Source organism: Thalassophryne amazonica, chromosome 12 (genome assembly GCF_902500255.1).
Source record: "Thalassophryne amazonica chromosome 12, fThaAma1.1, whole genome shotgun sequence".
NCBI classification, from domain to species: Eukaryota; Metazoa; Chordata; class Actinopteri; order Batrachoidiformes; family Batrachoididae; genus Thalassophryne; species Thalassophryne amazonica.
In genome coordinates, this window is record NC_047114.1 from 64,291,120 (window position 1) to 64,307,891 (window position 16,772).

The 16,772-nt window shown below is 44.1% G+C and overlaps 1 protein-coding gene across 2 annotated transcripts in view; it reads left to right on the top strand.

The window, feature by feature from the left end:
* LOC117522553 (neurocan core protein-like) overlaps positions 1 to 16,772 on the top strand; it is a 126,855-nt gene that overhangs the window by 83,741 nt on the left and 26,342 nt on the right. For both annotated transcript variants that reach the window (XM_034183990.1, XM_034183991.1), the window contains exon 14: positions 11,533 to 11,646. In XM_034183990.1, coding sequence (XP_034039881.1) covers positions 11,533 to 11,646 — 114 coding nt within the window. The remainder of the gene's footprint in view (positions 1 to 11,532; positions 11,647 to 16,772) is intronic.

The following is a 16,772-nucleotide window of genomic DNA, read 5'->3' on the forward strand; positions in this document are numbered from 1 at the left end:
GTGCAGGTGTTTTGTCTTTTGATGAGAAAAAAAATGATAAATAAGTGTTTTGAAAAAAAAAAAATACTGTCAAATGCTTCCAGTATTTTCATAGTCACAGTCACGTTGTTGTGTGTCCCACTCACTTTTGAAACCAAACTGTTCTCCACACCATGTGCTATTACATTTTGAAGAGGCGTTTGTAGGCTTTGGTGCAGATCGCATCAAAACACAACAAACACCTGCTGTGACACAAAGGTATGAATCAGGTTCAACATTCCTTCTTTTTCTCAAACATATGTTCATCTCATTAGGAATAAAACATATTATATAGAAAGAGAAAATGTTCCCTTTCCTTCCTGTAATGAACTGTACACATTAACACTTGTCCGTATTCACACTCCTGCTCAAGTTGTAAACACCTTATTACTCATCGGATGGCAGGATTTTTTTTATTCTTCTGTCTTCAGTGTTAGATGCTGACGGACGAATGGACACACAGACAGTCAAAGTGACAGCTAGCAGCTGACGCATGGGCATGCAGGGAGGCTTCTTATGGATTTTCCAGAATTTGCAGCATAATCAGTGTGAAAAGCAGCTTCCTGTCTGCATAATGGATGAGAAGGATGAAGGGATCAGACATTTCATATTGAACAACAAAGAGCTGCACTGACTTTAATGGGGAAAGAGCGCGTTGCTCTCTAAACTTGCCCATGAAGAGGTCACAGATGCTGATGTTGATGAGATGTTTCTAAATTATATTACCTCTTGGAAACGTTAATTTAATGGGTGCTGAGAGGTTGTTGGTGAGAAAGATGTGTTTTTTTTCCAGCTGTAATTTTAAAAATGTCTGCCACTTTCCAAACATGTTGAATTTTTGCACATAGTGATGAGAAAAGCTATGAGATTTCTTTTGAATGAGTAATTACTCGCTGATTGTGTGTCATTAATGGCAATTTTAATGGCATTGTTGGCAATCAGAGGTGACTAGAAATGGTTTGAAATGAGTTATACACAATTTCTTCTTGATTGAGTAAATCTAATTGATTTCCCCTTCAGCAACAGACAAATGGTGATGAGTGGATTGCCACCATCCAAAAAAAAAAGAAAGAAAAAAAAGGGAGGGTCAGCTTTCACAAGCGGTCCAGACTTTAAAATGGTGAAGATGTTAACTGCTGGAAATACTTCTATAATGTGAATAACAACCTGTGCTTTCAGATTCAGATTCAGACAACTTTATTGATCCCTAAAAGGGCAATTAATTTCACACCCAATTACCTCAGACAAATATACAGCAATTAATCCACAATTATTACTAATTGAACATAATAATGGCACACACCAGAATTAAAACAACCGCGCATATACATCTGATTGTTTATGTACGCTAAACTTTGAAACAGTCCATCATCCGATTGAGGAAATTTGAGTTTCGGGGAGCGTAGCAACACCTGGTCGCACAGCCAGCTTGGCGGGGAATGGGGCGCTGCTGCAGCTAAAGCCGCATGGGGGGTGGGGTGGGGGTGGGGGGGGTAGGAACATAAAGGAGGGGTAGGGGGTGGAAGCACGCATATCAGTCATTGTCCATGTGTGAGTGGCAGATGAGTTAAGTTTATGTATGTTACGTATGTGCTTTGATGCAAAATCACCTTGCAATACACTAATCACACACTCCAACCATAACCAGAAAAAGAAAACTCACTCTGTCAGCACCAAAACGCACCACGGAGTGCATGGCAGAGTGCACAACAGCAAATTTCCAATTAAAGACAGACTGAATTGTTATGAACTTAGCAAGGCATCCTGACAACTGCGGTGCCTCATTGCCACCAGCTAATGTTTGACTTCGCTTGATGTCATCACATGACATCATTGACCTCAGAGGTCTGAAGCAAGTGATAGGTCCAGCAAAGCAGAACTATACGCAGGAAACCACATTTCAATATCTCATGGTATTGTATGGTCATTAATGTACTTTTGAGGATTGTCTGATTTAACCATGGCCCTTGACCTTTGACCTGTGGCTGTGACATGACCTCTCTTCTTAGAGGATCATCCATGGAGTTTATCCATCAACTTTAATAGAAATTGTTCTTTGCATTTTGAAGATATTACTGCAGACAGACAGGCAGGCCTGGCTGTTATAATATCCTCTTTCCATTTTGCAGCTAGGATAAAAAGTACACCAGACAAAGGATCGCTGTACTTCCAGTCATTCAGGAATTTGCATGTGTGGGTCATCTCAATGGCCAGCTGAAACATCTGTTAAAGAACACCATATTCATATGTGTTAATTCTGCTGTCACTGCACCTTCCAACATTATGTCTCTTCTGTCAGATGATTCCATGTGCATGTTTTGTTCACATAGATCTGTTTCCTCATCAGAAAACTAATTTTCATCCTCTTAATAACACACCACTGTGCACCTGGTTCATGCTTGTTAAAAGGGGTTGACAGTTGGCATTGTGATTGGTTGATTTTAGGTTTGGCCCAAAACGCATCTATAATTAATGAAGAGGATAAATCAAACTTCTTTGTGCCTAGCACCCACTTGCATTTGTTTTTGCATCCTCTAGATAGCAATAGGTACTTGGAAATATCAACATCTGGACCACGAGTTATGCGCCCGCCATCAAGGAAGAGCCACCAGGGTGTCTTTACTGTAAAATTAGAATTCAAAATTCACATTGTTTTTATCATACGTTAGGATAGGGTATGGATCTAACCCTAACCCTACTTTAGGATAATACCGGGTGCAGGCAGAAGTAGCCTCCATGCACAGATCCTTTTATAAAGATGCTGCAGTGCTCTTATAAACACCTGCAGCTTCCCAATTTGATCTATGTGGATAAACCATCTATACTTTCTATGATTATGCATCACATCAATCATGCTTTTTGGGAACGTAATCAGCAGCATGGCCCCTCCTGGAGCAGAGCAGCAGTTCACAATGCATACGCGACATAAATTATATAAAATACAAAAATACCTGGTGTGTCTTTGAGGTAGGAATAAATATCAGTATATTGAACATCTGGTCATTGTGTGAAATCATTTTTCCATCGTCCAGCTTCCAGTTGGTACAGACGAGATGCCAGTCCTGCTGCGGCTAATTTGGTTTTATATCGCTCCCGGGCGATATTATCCAAACCCTCTAAATAGTTGAAGGTGACACTAAGGTCCCAACAACAGAAATATAATGAAATTCAAACAAATAATTACTTAAATCTGGAATTCAAGAGCAAATACCACTCCCACATACACAATGCATCTCTATGGTAAAACACGCCGACAGCTGCAGAGTTTCATACCAGCGATGCGAAAGTAAACTAGCAGTGACGTGGCTGCAACTGAGTCAGTACTCAAAAGTCTTGCTGCATTCTTTAAATGCTGCAGAAATGCTGCTTTTTATTCCTGGCATAGTAAATTCTGCTGTCAGATCAAAATTAGCTCCCCATCACATATTAAACACAGGAAAAGCTAAAGTGAAAGATTCCATGTTCATTTTTGTTGAAAGCAGCCTCTGGAATGTCACAGTCGAAATATGAAACACGGTCGACTTGTGTCTGAACTCATTCTGGTCTGTGTGACACATTTATTTGGGGTTGGTAAGGTTAGCCCTTACTTGTATGAAGCGCCTTGAGGCAACTTTGTTGTGATTTACACTCAGCAAAAATATAAACGTAACACTTTTGGTTTTGCTCCCATTTTGTATGAGATGAACTCAAAGATCTAAATCTTTCTCCACATACACAATATCACCATTTCCCTCAAATATTGTTCACAAACCAGTCTAAATCTGTGATAGTGAGCACTTCTCCTTTGCTGAGATAATCCATCCCACCTCACAGGTGTGCCATATCAAGATGCTGATTAGACACCATGATTAGTGCACAGGTGTGCCTTAGACTGCCCACAATAAAAGGCCACTCTGAAAGGTGCAGTTTTATCACACAACACAATGCCACAGATGTCGCAAGATTTGAGGGAGCGTGCAATTGGCATGCTGACAGCAGGAATGTCAACCAGAGCTGTTGCTCGTGTATTGAATGTTCATTTCTCTACCACAAGCCATCTCCAAAGGCGTTTCAGAGAATTTGGCAGTACATCCAACCAGCCTCACAACCGCAGACCACGTGTAACCACACCAGCCCAGGACCTCCGCATCCAGCATGTTCACCTCCAAGATCGTCTGAGACCAGCCACTCGGACAGCTGCTGAAACAATTGGTTTCCATAACCAAAGAATTTCTGCACAAACTGTCAGAAACCGTCTCAGGGAAGCTCATCTGAATGCTCGTCGTCCTCATCGGGTTCTCGACCTGATTCCAGTTCATCGTCGTAACCGACTTGAGTCGGCAAATGCTCACATTCACTGGCGTTTGGCACGTTGGAGAGGTGTTCTCTTCACGGATGAATCCCGGTTCACACTGTCCAGGGCAGATGGCAGACAGCGTGTGTGGCGTCGTGTGGGTGAGCGGTTTTCTGATGTCAGTGTTGTGGATCAAGTGGCCCATGGTGGTGGTGGGGTTATGGTATGGCCAGGCGTCTGTTATGGACGAAGAACACAGGTGCATTTTATTGATGTCATTTTGAATGCACAGAGATACCGTGACGAGATGAGGCCCATTGTTGTGCCATACATCCAAGAACATCACCTCATGTTGCAGCAGGATAATGCACGGCCCCATGTTGCAAGGATCTGTACACAATTCTTGGAAGCTGAAAATGTCCCAGTTCTTGCATGGCCGGCATACTCACCGGACATGTCACCCATTGAGCATGTTTGGGATGCTCTGGACCGGCGTATACGACAGCGTGTACCAGTTCCTGCCAATATCCAGCAACTTTGCACAGCCATTGAAGAGGAGTGGACCAACATTCCACAGGCCACAATTGACAACTTGATCAACTCTATGTGAAAGAGATGTGTTGCACTGCATGAGGCAAATGGTGGTCACACCAGATACTGACTGGTATCCCCCCCCAATAAAACAAAACTGCACCTTTCAGAGTGGCCTTTTATTGTGGACAGTCTAAGGCACACCTGTGCACTAATCATGGTGTCTAATCAGCATCTTGATATGGCACACCTGTGAGGTGGGATGGATTATCTCAGCAAAGGAGAAGTGCTCACCATCACAGATTTATACTGGTTTGTGGACAATATTTGAGGGAAATGGTGATATTGTGTATGTGGAAAAAGTTTTAGATCTTTGAGTTCATCTCATACAAAATGGGAGCAAAACCAAAAGTGTTGCGTTTATATTTTTGCTGAGTGTATAAATGAAAGTAAGTCCCTTCGGCTGCTCCCTTGTTTTGTACTCAGGGTCGCCACAGCAAATCCAAGGTGGATCTGCATGTTGAATTGGCACAAATTTTACGCCGGATGCTCTTCCTGACGCAACTCCACATTAAATGGAGAAATGTGATTCGAACCGGGAACCTTCCACACTGAAGCCAAGTGTATTAACCACTTGGTCACCACCCCTACTGGCACTATATAAATTTAATAAATTGAAATTTATCTCTTTTGATCCACTGATCTTTTTCAGTGCTGAGCTTCTTTCCTGAAACTAAGTAACTGTTAAGATCTGAGGAAATACTTTGAAGTACTTTTGAAATCTAAAGTAGCTTTTATTACTTGCTCTCTCGCTGTGAGTTTTAATAGATTTCTGCTGTCCTGGAGTGCATTTGGCATTCTGGATCCCACCCCAGAAAAATCCCATCGTGGTGGAATAACATTACATGCCCTCCATTTAAAATGATAAAGTGGTACTTTATCGATCCCTGCAGATAAATTTTTCTTTTGCTGGCCTTTTCCTTGCACAGAGGTCACAGAGCTCAGCTCACTGGGGAGGACAAGCTCTGAAGCTGACAGGGTTTTAGATTTTATTTATTTATTCCTACATTCTGATGTTCACCAAACTTGGCAGACATATGTAGGTAGGTTCTGGAAATGCCCCTGAAAAAAGAAATTTACATTGCACAATGCATTTCATGTACTTTGTGTAGTATTATGTGTCTGTATTTAATAAGTATAAACTGGATAAGATAAGATAATCTATATTCCCACGATGGGGAAATTTACGATGTTACAGGAGCACAGGGACAGTCCCAGAACAACAGTGCAAGTATGCAAAAATAAGGTAGAGGGAAAATAACTGCCAAAACACGGTTCAAGGGATGTTGTACACGAGTGTATTATTGCACAGAATGTGTAGTATTATTGCAAATGGCTGAAAAAATGTTACTACAGCAATATTAACGATTGAATGAATTGCACTGTCTGTCAATTGCTGAAGGACTATGAACTTAAATTAGCATTTCTACTAACTCTGGCATATTTACATGCATATTTTGTACAGATCTTGATTATATGCTCCGTCCCTTTCAAATACACAAAAAAGAAATGAAAAACAAAGGTCATTCATTGGGGTCAAAGGTCAAATTTTTTGTTTATATGGAGTTGCCCTGGTGTAGTTAGATTTCCCAAAAATCAGTCATTGGGATCAGAATTATTGGGGTCATAACACGATTGAAGCAAACTAGCACATGAAGGAGGAATTGCATGCCATTCGTGAAAAATCGGAGCTGCCTCAAATGCCTCATACAGCTGTCGCCACAACCATTCATGCACATCGGCGGCCGAAAGACATCTAGTGCCCTGCGAGTGCCCATTCGACCCCTCTCTCAACAGGTGTCAGCCAAATTCCAGGTGCCACACATGAACATCTAACACCGCTCATTGGATACTTAGAAAAGGCGTGGCCATTTGCATACCTGGCATGATAGTAGAGCGCAGTTGACCACATTTGAGCTGTCTGTGAAAATTGTCTAAGTGCAACACGAATGTGTGTTACCAAGCAACACACATGGGTAAGACTGTGCTGAACACCCCCCCCCCCCCCCCCAACACATGTGGCCTGCCAGTGTGTTGGCTCTCCCCTCAACACATGTGGCATGCTTGTGTATCCTCCCCGCAACACACGTGGCGTACGGGGGACACACACTTGCATGGCATGCTGATAATTATGGACAGACAAGATCACATGGGGACCAGCCAGCCACGTCTGAGCGCACACAGCACGGCATGGCGCCTCTCAGCTGATCGGCGGCCAGCCACTCACTGACAGCTGGAAAGGATGGCTCAGGGCACACAACGTGTTAAATTAAAAACACAGAGAGCACAGCCAAGTCAGGTATATAAATAAATACTACAATAACTTCATAGACAAGTACATAACAAATAACAAAAATAAATAATCACAGAGCAAAGAAAAGGAGAGTGGCACTTTATTTTGTGGGCTGAATGAACAGCTGGGCATGTCTGCGCGAAGCGCTGCTGTTGAGATCTCTGGACCTGGAGGTCTCAGCTGGAGAACATGTACCGTGTTTTGAAGGACATGACCTGACAACTGTCAACCGTGAGGCGCGTGCTTGTTGTCCTGGCATGGAATTACATAAAAACATATATTGCCTTTGCCACGGGCTGGAGCGGCTGCACAGCACGTACATCAGCAGGCTGTGCCAGATGAAAAGGACCACTAGATCATTTGTACACTCAGCTGAAAATCTGAATGCCACGTCACCCACATCAACTCTGGTCCACATGACGTGCTGTCCTCTGGTGCGCCGCTCGGTGCCACTCGCCTGTCCGACCACGTGTCCGACAGCAGGTGGAATGTTTCACGGTTCCCCTTTCATTTTTTGTTCATGGATTTTCTTCTGGTTTCTGCTTCTTCTTTTTTTTCAAGATGTCACTGCCGATGCAGCTGCCTGTTATTTCAGCTCTGCCCCCTCTTTTCCTACTTTCGCTATTTTTAATACTTTTTAATAGTGCTTATTTGTCTTTATTTGCAGTGGGTGGTACCCTGTGCAAGTATGCACATGGGAAACCCACTTTTGTTACTCTTGTGATTAGTTTTATGCTCCTTTCGGCACTATTTGAGGCAGCGCGGGGAAATCCCTTTGTCTCCAGCTCCAGACATCACCTTGTTTATAGCCGAGATCAGCTGTTTGGACTAAGAGATGCTATGTACAGTGAGCCGGGTCCCCGCTATGCTGAGCACCTGGACATACCTGCAGTCATACGGAGGAGACGGAGAGGCTGCAGGGGTGAACGGACGAAGCGGAGAAGGACTTATATTTCATCTGTGGTCATGGGGAATGTAAGATTTCTCTGCAACAAGATCGAGGAGCTAGCAGCGCTAAACCATTTCCAGAGGCTTCACGGAGACGTGGTTGGATGAACATGAACAGCTTTACACTCATCTGCGTGGACAGGACGTTGGCAGAGAGCGGAAAAAAAAGAGGAAGGGGGCTTGCCGTTTATGTGAGTAAGAGATGGTGCAGCGCAGCTCATGTTCATGTGAAAGACCAGATCTGCTCCTCAGATGTGGAGCTACTTGCGGTGAGCATGAGGCCGTACCATCTCCCACGGGAGTTTGGAAGTGTGATTACGCTCTGCGCATGTATTCTTCCCTCTGCAGACGCCGCCGCAGCCTGCGAGCGGATCCATAGTACAGTCACGTGGCTGCACACACAACACCCCCGCGCCCTCCTCCTCATCACAGGGGACTTTAACCACGCCTCCCTCTCCGCCACCCTGCCCACGTTCACCCAGTACATCACGTGTAAAACCAGGGACAATAGAATACTGGACCTTTTTTACGCTAATGTGGAGGACGCTTACACCTCCACCCCCTCCCCCCGCTGGGACGCTCGGATCACAATCTCGTCTATCTGCTCCCCCAATATACACCCAGGGTGAGAAGAGAATCGGTGCAAAAAAAAAATCATTGAAACTTTGGACTGAAGAGGCCGCTGAGAGGCTGAGGGACTGTTTCAGAACCACAGACTGGAGCATGTTTCAAAACTCTCACGGTGATGACATCAACGGCCTGACCCAGTGTGTCACTGACTACATGAACTTCTGTATGGAGAGCACTGTGTCCACCTGGAGGGTACGGTGCTTTCCCAACAACCACCCCTGGGTGACCCCCAAGCTGAAGGTACTGATGAACCAGAAGAAGAGGGCTTTCAACTCGGGAGACAGAGAGGAGCAGCGTAGAGCCCAACAGGAACTCCAGTGGAAGATCCGTGCAGCCAAGAAGGAGTATGGAAGGAAGATGGAGGAGCAGCTGGCCCGGAACAACGTCAGGGACGTGTGGAGAGGCCTCAAGACCACCTCCGGATTTGGGCAGGGTGCTAGCAGGACTGCAGATGGAGATTCTTGGTTTGCAGAGGAGCTAAACAGCTACTTCATCCATTTTGGCTCCTCCACACCTGCCCCCCTGCCTGCTCCCAGCTCTCCACACATCTCCAGCAGCCACCCCTCCAGTACCCCTGACCCCCCCACCACCACCTTCTTCCCCCCGGTCATGTCCACTGCACCCCGTACTTTGTCCCTCCTCCCCCCGGACTGTATCTAGCACCAGCCCACCTCAGCTCACACCTCAGCTCCCCCCTCCCTCCCCCCTCACTGGAACTCCGTCCGAGGTGAGAGGCCAGCTCCTGCAGCTGAAGCAGAGGAAAGCAGCAGGACCTGATGGGATCTCCCCAAGGCTGCTGAGGACCTGTGCAGATCAGCTCTGTGAGGTCCTCAGCCACATCTTCAACAAGAGCCTCAGCCTGGGGGTGGTCCCCACCCTGTGGAAGACCTCCTGTGTGGTCCCGGTTCCCAAAACACTGCACACAAAGGAATCAGCCCACTACAGGCCAGTTGCCCTGACCTCCCACCTCATGAAGACCATGGAACGGCTTGTCCTGTCTCACCTCTGCACCGTGGTGAGCGACATCCTGGACCCACTGCAGTTCGCCTACAGGCCCAACATTGGGGTAGATGACACCATCATCTACCTACTGCAGCGAGTGCTCACCCACCTGGAGACCGGCGGGAGCGCTGTGAGAGTCATGTTCTTTGATTTCTCCAGCGCTTTCAACACCATCAGACTGGCGCTGCTGCGGGGGAAGCTTGAGGACGCAGGTGTGGATGGACATCTCGCCACCTGGACCACCGACTACCTCACTGACCGCCCGCAGTACATGCACCCTCTACACCTCTGACTTCACCTACTACACGGACAGCTGCCATCTCCTAAGTTCTCTGATGACTCCACCATTGTGGGTCGTGTGTCTGTGGGGAACGAGCTGGAGTACCGGTCGGTCATCACAGACTTCACGGACTGGTGTGAGCGCAACCACTTGTGTGTCAACACTAGTAAGACAAAGGAGATGGTGATCGACTTCAGGAGGAAGCCACCACCTCACCCACCGGTGAACATCGAGGGGGAGGACATAGAGACTGTGGACAGTTTCAAATACCTGGGTGTTCACCTCAACAACAAACTGGACTGGACTCACAACACTGACGCGCTGTACAAGAAGGGGCAGAGTCGCCTCCACCTCCTGAGGAGACTGAGATCCTTTGGAGCGAGCAGGCTTCTGCTTAAGACCCTCTATGACTTGTAGCCTCTGCTCTCCTCTATGCTGTCATCTGTTGGGCCCCGGGCAGCACAAAGCAGGAGAGAAAGAGACTGAATAAGCTGGTCAGGAAGTCCAGCTCTGTCCTGGGCTGTCCTCTGGAGTCTCTGGAGGAGGTGGCTGAGAGGAGGGTGTTAACCAAGTTCAAATCCATCATGAACAACTCCTCTCACCCTCTGCACCGGACTGTAGTGGAGCTGAGCAGCTCGTTCAGTGACAGGCTGAGGCACTCTCAGTGCAAGAAGGAACGATACCGCAGGTCATTCCTCCCTGCTGCTGTCAGACTGTACAATAACACTGTGAAATAACCACATGCAATAATATGTCCACAAATCATGTGCAATATTAATATGTCCACAAATCACGTGCAATATTAATATGTCCACAAATCATGTGCAATAACAACTCCTTTACAAATCCCTGCACTAATGTCACCTTATCACATCTAAATTCCACTTCACATATTGTAAATAAGATGCTCCTATCTCTTTTTCAATCCCAATCATGTTTATATATATATATATATATATATATATATATATATATATATATATATATATATATATATATATATAGTACTTTTAAATGCTTTGAAAGAAAAGAGAAGTGGTGGAGTGGAGAAGTGATTATGCATGCATTCATTTAACCTGACATTCCATAAATGCCTAAAGTAAGAGGTAATAATACTTTAACGGCTTTTGAGTGTCTTCTCTCTGTGTGTGTGTGTGTGTGTGTGTGTGTGTGTGTGTGTGTGTGTGTGTGTGTGTGTGTGTGTGTGTGTGTGTGTGTGTGTGTGTGTGTGTGTGTGTGTGTGTGTGTGTGTGTGAGACAAAGGAAGGTAAAGGATATTAGGGTGTCAGTATTCTCCTCACAGCCAGTTGAAATTATTGTCCAACAAGGACACAGTCTTTGTTTAAACCTGCAGCTGATGCCTCGTCTGTTGTCAGTACTTGATTGGCAGCGAAAGCCCACACAGTTTTTCTGGCACAAACAGCACCTCTTAGGCTGAATTCATGCTTTTAATTATAACCCTAATGAGATCTGTTCGTGCTGCTTTTTTCCTTGCAGACATTGACGACTGCCAGTCTGAACCCTGCGAAAACGGAGGCACTTGCATTGACAAGATTGATTCATTTCTCTGCCTCTGTCTGCCCAGCTACGGAGGAGACATGTGCGAGAAAGGTGAGGCAAAGACAAATGGATAAAAAATGTAATTTCTCAGAATAATGCATTCTTCATTCACGTGATGCATTGATGGACTGTGTGCTACCAGCAGATTTGATCATTTACTTACTGTATCTGCAGCCTGAGCGGTGAAACTGAGGTTCAGTGTAAAAAGCTTTCTGTGTTATTGGAAATAATCATGATCAGTGTGCTGAGGTTGTAGCAGGTATATGTTGTGAGCCAGTATCACGAGATCACATCTTTTCACATCTATCAGACGGTGTTATCTGCATGTGCCACGGAGCTGCCAGGTGACAGACAGCAACAGAGTCTCTTACGCGCACACAAACACATTCCCACATTTAATAAACATCAGTTATGGCTTCAGCGTCATCTCTGCACAAGGCACACTGGCAAAGGCTGCGTAAGAAACAGGCAGAGAATATAACTGCTGTCTGACCTTACAGAAAGTGGAGATTGTGAGTCACACTCAGCAATAGATGCAGGAGATGATACCAGAAACTGGAAGGTAACTAGTTATTGCATACAATGACTGACAGATGCGCTGTCTTTCGAACTGTGACAAAACCCCTAATAAAACCCTTCACTTTCCATGCTGTTTAGGGAGTACATACACCTCATAAAATTTGTAACTCTGCCACAACTTTGTGCCTGTTTTATGTGCTGATTAGTCAGTTGTGTCAGCAAAAAATATAACTAGATCATAAGGATGAGGAGAATCCTGAATTTGACTCCCATTTCATCATGTAATATGTTGCTTTTGGTGAATAGAACTGCTTCTTCTCCATCCCCCATGGGCTCTTTCTGAAACACTATACAAAGAGGAGGCTAACCCCCCCTCCCTCCCCAGCACCCTGCCGAAAAAAATAATTGTGACAGTTTTGACAGCTATGCCAGTTTTATGTGCTGATCGTTTATCTATGTGCTGCTGTCAGACTGCAGTTTTTCCACTCCACTTCAGATGGAGGTGCAGCATCAGCAAAATTATAAATAGATCCGAAAAATTGAGAAAAATGAGGACCCCCCCCCCCCACCACTACCTTATGTGAGGTCTTTCTGCCTCCTTGTGTGATGGACCGACATAGGTTGTCTGCAGGACTATATAGTCAAGTTCACCATGTTTTTTCATTCAAAGGTTTGCTAGATTATATTATAATGTATGTTTGGCACGTTACGAACATGGGCAAACTGAAAATTAGTGTTGTCATTTGTGTCAACAGTAACATTTTCATAATGGCTTTCATAAAACACATATTTTGTCATATATTTGCTTTTAATTTACTTGGCAATGTCATCAAATTGGCTAAGCCAGTAGCTTGTGCTTAGCTGTAGCTCAGTGAACATGGAGTGGGCATCTGTATTGCAAAAATGGATGCCGGCCTTTGTTGGCAAAGTAAATGTGAGGCGTCATTGTAAAGCACTTTGAGCATCTTCTAGAAGAAAAAGTACAAAATAAATGTTGTCCTTCTTCCTTGTGATTCAAGAAATCCATTAAAAGAATTAAAATATTGCTCATGGGTGCAAAACTACCTAAGCTAACTGTAATCAGTTTTCTTTATTTCCCTGCACATTTGTAACAGCGTTAGATAGCAAACAGTGAGTGGGTGGGTGGATTAGTCCAGCCCAGCCAAATTTTTTATGCAATATTTCAGAAAACAGCAAATGTTATCATCTTTTATTATATGGCTACGACGATACGTGCGCTCTGATTGGCTGATTTCCAGTGTAATATTTTCCCATATCAGACCGTTACCATGACAATCAGTCCAGATTGCATATCAGATTTGTGATTTGGAAGAATTAACAGCAAACAAGCTTGAAGTGGACATGCAAAATGAAGACCAACGAGATCAAAACACAGCTTTGAAAAACCATATAATAAACAAATTATTAACCTCACTTGCTCGGTCTGATATTTTCCCGTAGAGACCGAGCAAGCGAGGTTAATAATCCTTTAGTATTTCACCAAATTAATGGAACATATAATGAGGACAAACTCTGTTGCATCTGGTGAAAACCGTTTTTTTTACCCTAATAGCCCATAGGCATATCTGTCACCAGCTGGATTTACCACTTTGTAAAATGTTCTGTTGCTTTAAGTCAGAAGGACAGTCATATATCCTCCATACGCCTCTCAGTCGAGAGGTATTAAGAAATTAAGTGTTTTTTTTGCCCACATGAAGGTTCAAACTTTTACTTGATTTGTCTTTGCTTGTGCTTAAAGCTGGCAGTGTATTCCAATCTTCTTTGCTTAGTAATGTTTTAGTATTCAGTATAACAAATACACTGCATACCCCAAGTCCAAAGTCTAAATGATTATTTGATTCATCATTGCTGTGGCCAACGGTTTCATTGACCATCTTTTATCTTAATTAAACATTGAAACTTCTTCTCTGCGAATCCAAATCTTTTTTTCCCTTTTTCTTAACCTGCCATTGTTATCCCTTCCCAGACAATAATTCCTTCAAGTATCATCACCGTAGGGCCCGCAGAGGCACAGAAAAATGTGCCTCTGCGGATAACTGCGGACGTGTGCGGGTGTCAGTCGACTCATACAAGCATATTTCACGCATATTGCGGATGTTAAGCGAATATGAGCCAATTTTGTGTGCAATCCATACGCAAATCCTCCTAAACGCCAGTGGGACAGGGTCCTTAGTAAGTCCTTTCGGCTACTCCCTTGTTTTCACTCGGGGTTGCCGCAGCAGATCCAAGGCAGACCTGCATGTTGATTTGGAACAAGTTTTCTTCCTTACGCAATGCCACATGGGGTTTGAACTGGGAACCTTCTGCACTGAAACCAAGAGCACTAACCACTTGGTCACCATCCCTAGTCAAGTATCATCACCTTAAGCCATCATAAAGACTTTATCATCTTTACTAAGTTCCAAGGAACCACTTATTTCAGTAAAGGTCTGTCACTCACTTGAATGAATGAATGAATTTATTTATTAAAGCTCACTTAAAGCTGCAGTTTGTAGAATTTAAACATTTATTCACACAACTGGAAAACAGCATTCATAACAATCTTTTCATTAGTGTAGAACTACCTACAATAACAAATCAGTGTGTTTTCATAAGCTTTGAATGAGTCCTTCACACACACATGGGAACAGGCCTCCTCATGGAGGCTGCCATGATGCACCACCATGTTGATACAATACCCCCCCCCCCCCCCCAAAAAAAACACAATTACTTCATCTTCTGCATTTTTCAGTGTGGCAGAGGCAGGATCTTGGCCAAGAAAGAACCCATTAACCCATTAACCATCCATTGTTTACCTGTCCATAACTAAGCTGAATTGCGGGACTGGGCAGAAATAACATACAATTTATTATTAAAATATTATTCATAATGATCCTGGATTCATATTTTGCTCAAAATTTAATCAGGTCTTCTTTAATTGAAGGCTCCCCCTTCCAGTTTAATTGATATATATTCATGTTTCATGAGACATCAAGCTGACAAACAAACCAATAAATGTTTTGACAGTAACTGGAGTGCTAATCCTGCAACAAACCCGAAGGAGAGATTTCTACAAGCTTTGGATGGCCTCCAGACCCATATTCAATTAATGACAGAACCAATTAGAACTCACTGTCTTACTCAAGAACACATTCATCCACAGACAGAAGAAACTAAAATCTGGGCTGCTGGCTGGAGGACAATTCCCTCTACTCAGTGAATTGTAATCTGCCCTATGACCTCCTTGACACAGACAAAAGAGGTTCAGATTGTCAGAAAGCAATATACCTGGAACAAATTACTGCTTATGTTTCATTCACTTTCAATTCAATTCAATACTTTATTGTCATTGCCCTAATAACAACAGTTATAAATGACACGAAATTTCGATGGAGCCTCAAACAACAGCATAGTAGCTTATTCATGACATAATAACTCATTCGTGGGTATGAATATGTTTATAAACCTTCATTATTAAGTAAGGCACAGAGAGACAGTGCAGCATCTTAATGGGGGGGGTCCCAGTAAACAGGGATGTTGGGGAGTGTCGAGTGGCTGCAGCAGCAATGCAAAGACCAATTCACAGTTATTGTAATGGTGGGATGTGACGTGTAGTGATGGCGGGCGATGACAGAGAAGGAAGGGGAGGGAGAGACTGCAAGTTTAGCAGCCTCACGGCCTGGGAATACAGACTGCGGGTCATTCTAGAGGTTCTAGCACGTGTGGACCTGTATCTTCTCCCTGAAGGTAACAGGTGGAATAGGTCATGTGCAGGATGGTAACTGTCCTGAAGGATGTTGTACACTCATCTAAGGCAGCGGCTTGTGTAGAGTGTCCTGATCTCCAGGAGGGTAGTCCCGATGATCTTCCCCACTGTCCTCACCACTCGCTGGAGAGCCTGCTGGTCAGCCTTAGTGCAGCTGGAGAACCAACCTCGTTCAAGAGATGGATCATTAGGGTTACTATGGTTGAGTGGCCTTTTGTACCATGTTATAATTGTGTTAAATACTACCATTAAAAAAGGGACATTTCTGTGCAGTGTCCAAAGAAGAGCCTTGAGTTCCTGCACACCAGTTCCATAATTGTCTTACCCACCAATACAGTGCCTGGCAAAACTTGAAGTGGAAAATCCAATTCAGATGATTCATATGTTTGAGTGCCATATGTATTATGGTGGTATATATGTATAGTAGTGTTGTCTTCAAGATCAAGATTCTTTGTTTGTCACATGCATAGGTACACTCCTACAACATGCAGTGAAATATACTCTTGACTTCACTCCAAAACTATGCTGTCACACAAGTAATAAATTACTTAAAAAACTAGAGCAGTGCCCGTAGGAGTTTTTTTTACTTTTGACGAGATGGGATGCACATCTGACGGCCGTCTATGTGCAGTTTTTGCGTCATCTGATTGCAGTCTACATATTCTGACGGCATCAAAACAGCATCTGAAACGATCTGATCACGGTTGATTGAGCTCTGAGATCGATCGGCCACAGCAAAGCTTGCCGGCATGTTGTGGGATGTCCACCTCCACTGGACCCCGGCCAGGGAGGGCAAAGGAAATGTTAATATGTAATGAAATGTATGTGACATGCATTCATCATGTACAGTGGGTGTGAACTGCGCACAATCCAACTGAAAGTACCGTGTGCC